This window comes from Grammomys surdaster, unplaced genomic scaffold, assembly GCF_004785775.1.
Source record: "Grammomys surdaster isolate TR1022 unplaced genomic scaffold, NIH_TR_1.0 150, whole genome shotgun sequence".
NCBI classification, from domain to species: Eukaryota; Metazoa; Chordata; class Mammalia; order Rodentia; family Muridae; genus Grammomys; species Grammomys surdaster.
The window spans coordinates 7,586,897-7,600,259 of record NW_021604608.1 but is presented as its reverse complement, the minus strand read 5'-3'; the positions used below and the strand labels follow the sequence as shown (position 1 = coordinate 7,600,259).

At 48.1% G+C, this 13,363-nt stretch overlaps 2 protein-coding genes across 2 annotated transcripts in view; one reads left to right on the top strand and one right to left on the bottom strand.

The window, feature by feature from the left end:
* Ccdc149 (coiled-coil domain containing 149) overlaps positions 1 to 6,267 on the top strand; it is a 93,450-nt gene extending 87,183 nt beyond the window's left edge. The window contains exon 12 of the mRNA XM_028765281.1: positions 4,242 to 6,267. Coding sequence (XP_028621114.1) covers positions 4,242 to 4,672 — 431 coding nt within the window. The 3' untranslated portion in view covers positions 4,673 to 6,267. The remainder of the gene's footprint in view (positions 1 to 4,241) is intronic.
* Positions 6,268 to 11,439: 5,172 nt separating this feature from the next.
* Sod3 (superoxide dismutase 3) overlaps positions 11,440 to 13,363 on the bottom strand; it is a 6,175-nt gene continuing 4,251 nt past the window's right edge. The window contains exon 2 of the mRNA XM_028765282.1: positions 11,440 to 13,019. Within this exon, the coding sequence (XP_028621115.1) occupies positions 12,269 to 13,003 (735 nt within the window). The 5' untranslated portion in view covers positions 13,004 to 13,019 and the 3' untranslated portion in view covers positions 11,440 to 12,268. The remainder of the gene's footprint in view (positions 13,020 to 13,363) is intronic.

Genomic DNA, 13,363 nt, shown 5'->3' with positions numbered 1-13,363 from the left:
GGCTGCTTTAAGATCACAGTGTTTCCCCGCACTACAATGGGAGCCCCCCTCCCCCACCCGGGACCTTATGAAAGTGCCGATTCTGAGACCGGTGGTCGAGGGGTGGGGCCTGAGACTCTGCCGCTCGAAACAAGTCCACAGACCCGATCAGAATGGCAAAGCTGTAAGGAAGCCCCTGGCTTGGCTTGGAGTGTGACCCCACTGGGGACTGCACACACTGTTATTGTGGCTGAACAAATCACAACAAGTTTTGGTTATTATCTATCTATCTATCTATCTATCTATCTATCTATCTATCTATCTATTATCTATCAGTTCAAGGATCACTCGTGTCATATATGTGTTCATGTATTTCATTGGGCCAGGGTCATTTTCCAGGATATGACTTGTGGGGAACAGTGATACACGGGATCCGTAACTGAATACAGACTTGAAAATGAGAGAAAAAAAAAATTGGTCAAGAGTCTGTCCCTGGGGTTCTTCAGTGGTTATCCTAAAGGCTGAGGGAAATGACACAGCAACTTTTACATGTGAAAAGAAAAAATGAAATTTGTATCAGAAAAAAACTAGATACAAAAGGGAAGACTTGCCTTTCCCAGGCAAAACCTGTTGAGTTCTTCCAGTGGCTCCAGTGTGTTTACCACCCACAGCGTCCACACTATGTCACCGCAGGGAGCAGGCACCAGGTCATCAAAGGAAATGAGGAGGGGCATGAGTATCTAGAAATCTAAACAGTGTTCTCTCCAATGGAACCGATTGATCACTGTCTCTCAGGGAGAAAGCACTTTACAGACAGGATTCAGCTATGGGCCTTGAGGTGAGAACATGATCCTAGATTATATGGTTTGGTTGTAAATGGATCATCTAACAAGATACAGGCAAGGGAGGGTGTGGCCCCTGTAGATAAGCCAAGGTGATATGGTTATGGTGATGGGCACTGGAAGAATCCTGCACCAAGCCAAGAAGCCACCAATGCCTGGCAGAAGTGAGGAATGAATGGTGCCCTTGAGTCACCTGGGGACTGTGTTCCTGTTCTGCCCAGGGAGACCTACTTAGGACTTCTGGGCTCCAGAAGGAAAATAGGTGTGTGTGTGTGTGTGTGTGTGTGTGTGTGTGTGTGTGTGGTTGGTGGTCATCTGTTACAAGCCAGAAAACATCAATTTGTGTGAGCCCAGAAGTCGACTGGAAACAAGAAAACTGTGCTGTTGCAGAAACCACAGACAGAGCCAGTGAGGGAGGAGGCCATGGCTGGGGAAAACACATGGCCCAGAGGAGACAGAGGGACTGAGCGGAGGATGTGGATCTGATGCTACAGAGCTCACAAGGGAGGGGTTGGAGACAGACTCATGTCATTAATCAAAATTAAGAGAGGAAAGTGGTGGAACAATTACAAAGCGGGGCCTAGAGCAAGGTCATCAGGTGCTTGGGCATGCTCTGGAAGAGGCTAGTGGGACTCCAGCCCCCTCTGTTTTTCTCTTCCTTCCCTGTCCCAGGTGGACTTGTTCAGTCTACCTTGTGCTTCAGGCGTAACATGCTGCCTGGTACAAAGCAACAGGGAGCGTAGTGGAACCAATTTGAGCTTATCCCCCACTAGCTTACAAATTAATGAGACTCAGACTATGGTTATTTTATTTGGATTTAACAGTTACTGGGGGATGGTCAACCCAATCTATTCTTCTAACTGCAGGCCTGGTTACCTCCCCAGTGGTGTACCCCAGATATTTGCTGTTTCTCCTGGCCATGTGCTCCTGGTTCCTCTCCCCTCATGGCAGATTCCCATCGTCCCTCTCACTCTCATTCTTCCTCATCTCTCTCCTCCAATCAGATAACTCCAAACCCACTTCCATCTAACCCCTCTAGTAATTGGCCTTAGCCAATTTTATTTAAGCAATAGTTTTAAATCAAGGAACAAGGTTTGCACAACAAAGCTTGTAAACAGAAGCCTAGACCTTGGAATCCACAGCAATAGATCAAACAGGAGAGCTTAGTGTGGGCCAGCACCCCTAAAACTGTAAGCCAAAATCTAAAAGCTAGGAATGGAGCTCAGTGGTAAAGAGGTTGCCTAGCTTGTGCAAGGTCCTAGGTTCAATTCCTACTAACACCCCCAACACACACACACACACACACACACACACAAAATGCCTTTTCTCCATGTTTGTTACCATATTGACAGGCCTCTCCAGTTCTTCCCACCTATGTTATATTTCTGCTCAAAAAAAAGAAAAAGAAAGAAAGAAAGAAAAAGAGAGAAAGAAAGAAAAAGAGAGAAAGAAAGAAAGAGAAAGAAAGAGAAAGAAAGAAAGAAAGAAAGAAAGAAAGAAAGAATATAGTATTTTAAAAGTGGTCTTAAATGTTTAGACGCGTCAGACATGTCAGTTGAAGCTCCTGACCTCACGGATCTAAGTTGGACAATAAGATAAAGCATGTCATGTGTGTCGAACAGCTTCTAGCAGAGAGGGGCATGCAGTAAGGCCTAGCTGGTCTGAAGTACTTTAGAGCCAGAAGAAACTGGTTCATGCAGACACCTAAGGGGTCTTATGTCAGGCCTTACTTTCTAGAGGAGCTGAACCAAGAAAGGTCCATATATAAATGATATATGGCACGGCTTTGCTATAGGAACTATAGTCCAACAGCAGGCAGGCAAAAGACCAAGTTCTTGGCAGAAAGCAAATGCCTCAGCGTTCCCCCCGGCTGGAGTTGAAATGGCTTGGAGTTTCTAGAGAGTTGCTGGTATTGATTCTACTTGTGACAGTCAACGAAGCTGATGTCTGACATCAGCTGATACCAGCAGCCCTGCCACCATGCTGCCTTCCTCTGTCTCTGTTTTCTTATTTGGATTGCCAGCTGAAAGGTGCCTCTACATTCTGGCCTGGTCTTTCCTTACATACAGATCACTTTCCCACATACCACTCTTCTCTGAAAAGGTCCCAGAAACACACAGGTGGATTTCACAAGTCTTGGGTATCTCTTGAGCCAGACGAGTTGACTATAAACCTATAATAAGTATGTTGGTTGGCTAGAAGGACATATGTATGTATCCTTGCTTTCATCCATGTATAATACAACCTTGGAATCCGAGGCTACAGGTCATCAGGAGTGGACCAGTAGGACCTTGCAAAGAAAGTGAACAGTGTCAAAGCCAATCTGGAGTCAGCAAGGCTCCCTCCAAAGGTGTGATGTGGGAAAAATGACAGGGACATGTGTCCCACCTCTTGCCAATCTTCCACAGTCTAGCCCCATCAGCCAGCTGTCAGCCCAAAACCTTCCTGTACATGTCCAATGGCAGGCCTGACTGTAGTGTTGATCTACTGTGGTTCTAGTCAGGAGTACCAGGAAGTATTCCTGGGGCCTTCAGTGTTTGCACTAAGACCTTTGCTCATGCTAGACTCACTCAGATGTGTGTCGTCCCTATCCTTCATCATGGTAGTTCCCGAGGTCTCAGAACGCACTGTCTTGTGGAAAGTCCACAGTCTAGTATTGAACACACGTGTCCTGGTATTAAGAGCTGTTTGTTCTTCCCTGGTCACACAGTGTCACTATTACTTATTAGGTCAGGGAGGAACATCAGAGTCCTCTCTTTTACTTACCTGAAAAACTGAGACCAGACAAGCTATGATCACAGAGCAGGTGAGTAGGGAAGTGGGCACAAGGGGCCAGCTCCCAGGACCCATCCCTTGTCTTCTGACTCCTGCTTCTTGTGCCTCTAGAATTTCTGATTGATAGAGGGGTTTAAGGCCAAGAGTCTGGTGCCTCAGGGGGGAGCTTAAAGCTGTTTGCACATAGCCTCATAGCTGAAGCTGGGCAAACCATGGGGATCCCCTCAGAGAGTAAGGTGCTGATGAAGATTCAGAGATGGGATGACAGTAAACTTCCCCAAGCTATCCTCCTTCTCTGAAGGCAGCCAGAATCTCTGTCCATCCATAAAGGCCCTCAGCTTCCAAAGGATAACCTTTGTCCTCAAACTTAGTCTTTCATGGACACAGGAGGCCTATTAGTAATAAGGCATGGGTTTCCAGGAACCTGTGACTTAGTCCTCTTTGGAGAAGATGCTGGCTTGGCTTCTCAACATGAAAAATCCTTGGATTTCCCCTAAGCTCCAGAGCCATGCCTGGAAGACGGAAGAGTAATAAGCCATTGATTCTTAAAGGCCTGGGGCAGGTGGCTAGGTGGGAGTTATTAGGAGAGGAAGGTGAGACCAACCTGCTGCCCCAGGTTTATTGCTGTCCCGTGTCTGTTTTCAGGGGAGGTTCAGAAGCAGGAAGGAGATGAAAGCTGTGCAGCTGCTGAGGCGCTAACTGTGCCTGAGGATGCTGGAAAGCCTGCTGTCAGCTCTCCAGCTCCCCTGAGCAACATGAACCAGCACTTGGACTTTCATCATCCTCCGGTACCCCAGACACCTTCAGAAGTAGTAAACACGGTGGGGAGGGAGAACATTCAATTGGCTGATGGACAGGAGGCTGCAGACCTGGAGGAGGTCCCAAGGGAGGCTCCCACGGAGAAACAGAGGTGTGAGCCAGGGCTGTCCCCATCTAGCCTGGCCTCCCAGGAGGAATACACCACAACTCTCCAGGACCACTTCCCTTCCATGCAGCCAGAGGTCAAAGCATCCAATGTGGGAGGTGACAGAGGCATCTCAGAGGGTGAAGACACAAGAAGCACTGTGCAAACATGAAGGAGAGAGAGACTGACGGGGTGACACACTGAAGGCACCAGGGACAGCGAGGAAAGGCGGAGGCCTCGGAACGGTCATCCAAGCCACTTTCTGCTAAACACCTTCCTGTCTGCAAATGAGAAAACGCTCTGATCCTGCTACAAGCTGGGAACACCCAATGGTGCCAGCTCTGATTTATTAAAGCTGGTCTGTGAGTTTCTCGGTGTCACCTCTGTCTGCTGAAGACGTGCTGCTGTGAACATGGCCGGGCGCAGGAATCATGGTTGCCATATGGCTGCCTTTCCACATCTCTCTTCCTGTCAGCATTTGTTTTATTAGAGAGAAGATGTTTTTCTATTAGCATTTAATGTTGTCCATCAAGATGATGGGACAAGCTAGGAAAGCAAGGGTATTTTTTCCCTGGGTCTCAGTCTTGGGAATAGCTAGGTGGCTGGAAGGAAAGATGTAATTGAATGAAATGTGTTCATGAGGCCATGCCTGCACTTCGTCATCTTGGAGGATCCCCCAGCAATAGGGAGTCTTGGCACCCAGTGTTTCACAGTGGCAGGTGGGAAGGACACGAGCAGGCTGGGAAAGTAAGGCTGCAGGTGGGAGAGGCTGTTTGCTGACTGAGTGCAGATCTGAGTGTTCTAGCCTAAGTCTGGAAATTTTGATGATCCGGAGGGATGGGTAACAAGCAGCTGCCAGGAGTAGGGGACTTTTTAGTGGTAATCTGACTTTTTTGTTTTTGTTATTTATATGACATTAGAAGTACCAGCTGTCTTTATCCAGCCCAAGCTGAATATAGGATGGTGTGGTTATTTGGGATTTGGGAAAAGCTTAGTGTTATCCCAGTTTCTTACACAACTGAAGAATCCTAAATCATCAATTTTTCATCTAGGCCTCCAGGGGCCAAAATTGATCTCAGAAACTCCAGCTAGAAAGAGAAGCTCAGAGGTGAAATGTGTTCCTATTCATCGTAAAACCTGTCTGTGACCTGGGACTGGGGACAAAGACATGCCTTCTGACTGGAGCCTCAATGCTCTGTATATCCCTCTGTATTTCAGTCTGTCCCCTGCCTCTGAAGGCCAGCCCTCTAGGGAAGGAGGCCCTCAGGCTGCAAGTTTACAAAGGCCAATAGACCTGAAGGTGCCTTTATTGCTGGATGGGGTCCACAGCTGGTTTTCAGGTACACATGGTCAGTATTGCTGCATATGATACCAGAAAGGCTAAGGGGAAATCCAGCCAGATGTGACTCTCACCTCCCAGAAGCTCTGGTTTGGACACACATCCAACAGGTACACTTCTTGGGGGCCTTTCATCACTTTCAGGTGAGTGGGTTTATAGAAAACTCTAGCATAGTCTAGTAGGGCAAGAAACTGCAGTGAGCCCCAGGGTCTGTGCTTTAGGGAGCCAGGATAACAGGAGTTCATAGCTTGAGCCCAGTGTATACAGGCAGTGCAGGAGGCACCTGTGTTATCAGATGGAGTGTGTTAGAGCCTTTAAGCTGTTGTTGTTATATATATGTAACTATGACAATAACATCCCCACTTCTGCTGTGTCTACCCAATGTGGTTCTTCTACTCTGTAGACAATAAAAGTCCAGTTACTACGAATGGTTTCCCTTGGTCTTTTATTAAATAGTTGGCTATGGCATTCTCTCCTCAACTCTGCCTTGTAACCTGCATCTATCCTGGTGTTCCTGGCAAAAGCTCATACTCAGAGAAACTTAAACAGTAGGGAAATGAATTCTGTTGTGTGACCAGAACGTCTGAAGTGGAGCATCTTGGAACTACTTCAGGAATTTTCCAGGGATCTTGGTATCCATCGCCTATCTTTGCTTGTTTGGAGTCAGTTGAGTTCCTGGTTGTAACAGCTCCAGAAGTCACCCTATTATCACATATATTCAAAGGCATGAGGGTGTCTCTCCACATATATGTATAAACATGTTTTAAGAGATCAAGAGAAAGAAAAAAAGGGTTCCTGTCATACTTTTTCAGTCACAATTTATTATACACCTATGCCTAAATGCCTAGTTAGGAAGTAATATTTTTGTGATGGGTATAGTTTCATCAAGGTATACTCTCTGAGTTATCCCTGGATATAAGGCACTAAAAGAGATATGGACAAAACAAAATCATGTCTTAGGGAGCAGAATGAGCAATTATGTAGACTTGACCCCTACATATCTTTTTTGTTCTTGCTTAGTAATGTAGAATATTATGTTGCCAGTAGGTCTGAGCTTGAAAGCAGCTGTTGTTGATTAGGGAAAGGCCACGCCCTCCCCCTCCCTCCTCCCTGATTATGGTCTGTCCTGTTTCCTGGCTTTCTTTCCTCCCGCCCTTGCTTCCCCCATAGGTGTGTCTGTCCTGATAGTTTTCTACCTTAGTTAGTTAGTTAGTTAGTTAGTTAGTTAGTTTGATAGTTAGTTGGTCAGCAGAATGCAGACAGCAGTCTAGAGAGATAAGACTAAGTTGATAGTCCTTAAAGAGAGCTTGTTTGAAATCTGCATTCTGCATTTTCTGTGCTGGTGAACCTTTAGGCATGAACAGTCCACAGGGCATTTGTGGAAATAGATTGGTGCCTGAGAAACTGACCTTTCTCACCCTTGCTCTCTCCTTTCCCAAGCCCCGCTGTCCCCCTCTGTCATCCTCTTTATCATTCCTCTGAGCTCTGCTGGCCAGTGTAGAGCCTCCTCCCCACAATGAACCCAGAGTCAACTGAATTAGTTTAGTCTCCTGCATGGCTTCCTATCACGCTCCCATGTTGCCAAGTTCTAGAAAGGGCTCTAGTGGTGGTGTTCCACACAGTGGATTCTTACTACAGTCTTGCACTTGCAGCACTATGTGGCATGACAAGGTCATTTTACATGCTCATTAATACGATTCTTCCCTATCTGTCACTTTACAATGATAATTTGTTTTTGTCCTTCTTGGTTTTCTACACCCCACCCCACCCTCAACACACACACACACACACACACACACACACACACGCACATGCACATCCAGGTGCTTTTCTGCCACCATTGTGTGGCCCTGAGAATGCCTGGGTTCTGCCCTCCTCTTTGGAAATCTCTGCTGCAATATTCTGGAAGATATGTTTGGAAGCATCCTTCCTGATTCTGAGTATTCCCTCTGGAGGCAGCAGGTAGGCTTTCCAAAAGCCAAAGGGTGGCCATGAGATCACACTTTAATGCAGTTCTTTCTCCTAGGTGACTGAACAGAGACCTGTGTAAGATCAGAACAGAAGGCAGGAGTGCAGGAGAGGCTCTAATTAGAGGGAAAAGCAAGAAAAGTAAGAAAGTTTGGCCTCTCTAGAGTATGCACACAAAAACAAAATGCTGTGACTCAGCATGGCAGCAATTTACACCTCTCACTGAGTGACAGTGGTTTCTTCAGCTGTGTAGAGCAAGTCCACACTGAAAAGTTTCACTGTGGTGAATCTGTGTGAGTCCAGGATTGTGTGGAGAGGGAACACAACTGAGCTAGGATGTTCCCTTGATCCCGGGTTGCCTGTTAAACAGGAGTTGGGTTTGAACTCCAGAATGGAAGTGGGGGTCTGGCAGGGGTTGTGGGGGAAATGACACAAAAATCCAGGTATGGTGGCACACACTTGTAATCCCAGTGTATGGAGAGAAAATGGATGGGCGGGTCCCTGGAGCCCACTGGGCAACCGGGTTAGTTATTTGGTAAGTTTCAGGCCAATGAGAGACCCTGTCTCAAAACAACAAAAATACTGGACTGTGTCTGAGGAGTAACACCTCCAGTTGTCCTCTGACATCCATCCACACAGGCGTGCGTAGAGACTGTACACGTACAACATTAAATTACCTGAAGTACATTGTACCATTTCTAAAAATGATGATGATGACGATGATGATGATGATAACTTCTCCTTTGCACACAGTGTACTGGTTCCTTCATCATCATATACCATACATAACTAGATCTTGTGCCATTGCAACCTCAAATAAAAAGGCCTGGAGGCTGGGGAGATGGTTTAGTGAGTAAAGAGCTGGCTATTCAGGCTGAGGATTGGAGTTCAGATTCCAGCATCCATGTAAATCTTGGTCCTTGTAGCAGCCTTCCTATAATACAAACCTTTGGGGGTTAGAGATCTAGACTAGCCAAAATAGTTAACTCCAAAGTTAGTAAAAGACCTTGCTTCACTATGCAAAATGAAGAGGGGTCAAATAAGTCACCTGCCAACAAACTTGGGTCCCATACATGTACACACACATTTGTGTCCACATGCATGCACACACTTGTTTGAAAACAAACATGAGATCATGAAGGAATGTGCCCATGTATACACAAAACACACACACACACAAACACACACACACACGGAGAAGAAAATGGAGGAAGAGAAGGAGGAGGTGGTGGAAAAAAAGAAGAAGAAGGAATAGAGGGCAGCCTCTATGGCTCAGTGGATAATGGTGTTTGCTGCACATACCTAGCAACTTGAGTTCAATGCCCAGAACCCCTGTAATGGATTCTACAAGTTCTTCTCTGACCTCCACACATGATCTCCATGGGAACTATATGATCCCATCCCTGCCCCCATCATTCACATACACAAAATGAAATTTTTTTTAAGTGTTAACTTTCCTGACCGGGGGATTAATAGTCTACATTACCTAGGTCACCCTTTCTGTAACCTTCACCAAGGCCAAGCCCAGGCTGGGTGTTACTTCCAGCCTATGGTAGCAACTCATCCCTTGCGACGTGTCACCTGAAATTCTTTGATCATATGGCAGTAGTGAAAACTATGGAGAATGGAAGGATTGTATGCATTTTGTCCAAACAGGAGATCTAAACTCGGTTTATTTTCTGCAGGCTTTTAAGTTGGCCAAAGCACTCACTGATTTGTTCTATTTTCTTAAAGTTTTAGTATTTTGTGTGTGTGTGCGCACTAATAAGCCCCACTCAAGAAAAAAAAAATGAAAAACATCCCTGCCATTCTGAGAAACAGCTTATCCTAACATCTAAAGATAGCATTCCTAATTATTGTCTACACTGTGTGGAAGCTACGCGGGATCGAGCATTATTCTTGCTTTACCAGCTGTGGGTAGGTGCAGCCATTACATCAAACGCTTCTAATTTTACAGAAAGAAATCAAAACAAGTGTGGGTTTAAGTCCCAGCGATGATCGCAAACCCTGTGAGTCAAACCGGCAAACTGATTAGCAAGCAGGCCAGGAAGTCAAAACAGCAAATATAAAGGGATCCATAAGCCAGATCTGTAAGATGAGGGGAGTAAAAATAGAAGCCAGGGATCAAGTGGAGTCCAGTGGGCGGTCTTGGTGGCACACAAGGTTTTGTGCCAAGAGCCAGATGTCTGCCTTATAGCTCCTAAACTTCTCTTCTCGTTCTGCCTCTCCCCAACCCCCAAGCTGAAAAGACAGAGTTGTCTCCTAAGGGATCTGGTTGGTTGCCTGTAGAAATGCTTCTTAGAAACCTCGGGTTGAAAGCCAGGTGGTCGTGGTTCATCTCAGCACTCAAGAGGCAGAGGCAGGTGGATCTTTGAGTTTGATGCCAGCCTGGTCTACAGAGCAAGGTCCCGGCATAGCCAGGGATACACAGAGAAATCCTGTCTCTCTGTGGCAAGCTTTCCTTTGTTGAATTCCCTCTAGTTGCGTGACACTCACTAGCTTAGCAGGTGTCCAGAGCCATTGTTAGGGATATCTCTGTCTGACTTTAGCTGTAGCTGTTCTTAGGCGAATTGGATTTGTTTTAAATAGGCCTGTTCTACTGAGCCTCTCACAAACAACGCCTGATTTAGGCCTCAAAACAACCGTGTAAGATGACTATGTTTTACATAGGTTCTGTGATTGGTTCGGGTCACACAGTTTGGAAGCCTGTGGCAGAGCTGGGGTTCAATCAGGTCTTCTGTGTGAGGCCATGCTACCATGGAGCATGGTGTAGGCATTCCTTTGCTCTTACAGTGACATGCAATATCCTCTTGTTATTTCCCTGGTGTTTCTTATCTCTGGGCCCTCGGGATACTGGCTAACCCCATGAATGGACAGAATGAATATGAATTGGGTCTGCTGGGATGTTCAGGGGCCCACCCACCCAAGAAAAACAGAAGGCAAGTGATGAGAAGCATCTGTGGATCCCAAGCCTGGCTTCCCCGTGGTTCTGAGTTGGCCATCATATGGCAACCAAGGAGAGGATCTGGCTCTCAATGGACTTCATTCCTCTCCATCATGGATCCCCAGTCGGTGGCATCTCATTAGCACAACTTTTAACTATGGATACAGGGACACTCAGTGCAGAGGAAGGGTTTCTGGCTGTGGTTCAGTTTGTCTGACATCTGAGATCTGGGAGAAGCGGAGGCTGCCTGGAAGGACCAGCTTGGGCAGCCTGTGCTGGGAGGCAGGTACTGTCCCAGGTACTCAGATTGGTTGTGTGAAGGTATGAGAAATGCAGAGACTGTTCTGGGGATATCTGGGGAGCTGCATGCTTGGGTACCTCAACACTTACCTCATTCTCACCAGGCTAGGGACTCCAGCCCGGGACTCACTTCACAGCAGATGGTTTTTTTTTTCCCTCCCATCTTTGAGATCTTTGGCTCCCGGCTGTATTGGTGTCCTTTCGTAAAGAAGCCACACACATGCACATTTAACTGTCCTTGTTAATCCTCAGTCCTCCAAAAGACATTGCAATTAATGATAGGACCTTTTATCATTAGAGGAGGAGGCCTGCAAACTCTCAGGGATATTTTGGGGGAGGAAAAAAAAACCTATATGCTACAAAGTCTCAAAAAAGTACACAAGGCCAATGCAGGACTGAATTGCTATGTTTTTAATGAGCAACATAAAGGTTGCCAAATACTCTCGAAGGAGCTGCTCTCCTTGGGGTGCAGGCACCATATGGGAAACAGATGAAAACAGATCCAGGGGGCCCCCGCAGGTGATCAGGAACATGGAATCCTAGGGGATGGGATCAGGGTGGTCCCAGAGTACCTAGGAGGAACAAAGGGAAGAAAAAAAAAACGAGGCCTCTAGGGAAGGGAGGAGTCTCGGTGCTAGGGGACAGAAAGAAAACAAAAGGGTGCAGGAGGAAATGGGGTGGGTGATATTTCAGTACATCCCAAGGGAATACTCTCAAAGGTGCTAACTGGGAGGTCCTCAGCCTAGAAGGAGAGTATTTGAGCCCATGCGATCCCTAGGGAGAAGGAGGTGGTTCTCTGGGAGCAGACTCAAAGATGGTTTCAAAGGGGATTCTAGGGGCTTGTGGGATTGTCTTGGGACACAAAGGGGCTCCAAGTGGATCTAGAGCTCGAAGGAGTTCTGGATCTGTGGAAGTGGATAGGGCATGAAAGGATTCCTGGGTTACACAAGGTGTCCTGGACCCAGAGGTATGGTGTATGGGGCATGTGGGAACATCTGGGGCACACGGAGGTGTCTGAGGAGGTTCGTGGAGGCATCTGGGGCCCTATAGAGGTGCCTGGGGTGCGTGAAAGCGTGTGGGGCGCGCAGAGGCCACTGAGATGTCTGGGAGGCCCCTGTCTAGGACGCCCGGAGGCCTCTGGGGTGACTGGAGGCATCTGGAGGCGTGTGGAGGCATCTATGGGCGCAGCAGCTGGGCTCCGTGGCCCTGAGTGATGCTTAAGTGGTCTTGCACTCGCTCTCCCGCCGCCGTTTCTTGCGCTCCTTTATCTGCTTCTCCCAGGCCTCGGAGTTGCTGGAGCCTATCACACAGCAGGCGAGCCTGCGACCTGCGTTGCCGTTCTCCAGGCTGGCCTGGTTGCCACCTTTACCCAAATCATCCTCGCCGGCGTGGATCACCACAGCGCGGCCCAAGATCGAGTGCGGTCCGGCCAGCGACGCGGTCAGGCCGGCGCGGGACCTCCAGATGCCGCCGTCGCGCACCGGGAAGTTGCCGAAGTCGCCGGGGTGCTGCGGGTGCCGCACGCCCAGCGGGTTGTAGTGCGGTCCAGTGGACTCGCAGCCCTGGCTCAGGTCCCCGAACTCATGTACGTGGATGGCGCGGTTGGAGGCGTTCTGCTCCGCTGGGAAGCCATTCAGATTGAAGAAGGCCTCAAGTCTGGAGCTGGGTCCCAGCTGCCGGAAAAGGACTGAGCCAGTGATCTGTGGCTGATCGGGTCCCAGCGTGGCTGATGGCTGTACCCTGCAGATTGCGTGCATCTCCGCGGCATCCACCTTCCGTTGTCGTCCTAGCTCCGTCCAGATCTCCAGCACTTTGGCATGTATGTCGCCTATCTTCTCAACCAGGCCAAGCCTGTCTGCTAAGTCAACGCTGGGCTCCCCGGGATCTGACGTGGTCCAGGTGACAGAGCCACAGGCCGCCAGTAGCAGGCCGCAGAACAAGAAGGCCAACATGGCGGAGGTTCTGCACCTGTGGAATGAGCCCATACCCGTGAGAGGAATGCAAGTTGTCATAGCCATTTGAAAATTCCAATATCAGGGATTTCATTCCCACTTCCCAAACCCACAGACCCCAAAGGATTGCCTAGGTCATCTCACTTGGGTGGAGGTGGAGGGGTGGGGGGGAGAGCGGGGGGGGGGGCGCGGGGGGGGGACACGACAGGGACAGCAAATGTGTCTCCAGGTACAAGGTTGGGGCCTGTGTTTACAGAAGTGCCAAAATCCTGGATTCAAAAACTCTTTATACTGAATAGCTGGAGGGAGTCTTAGGATCTCTCTCCCTCTTTCCTCTTCCCTCTTCTCCCCTCTCCCCTC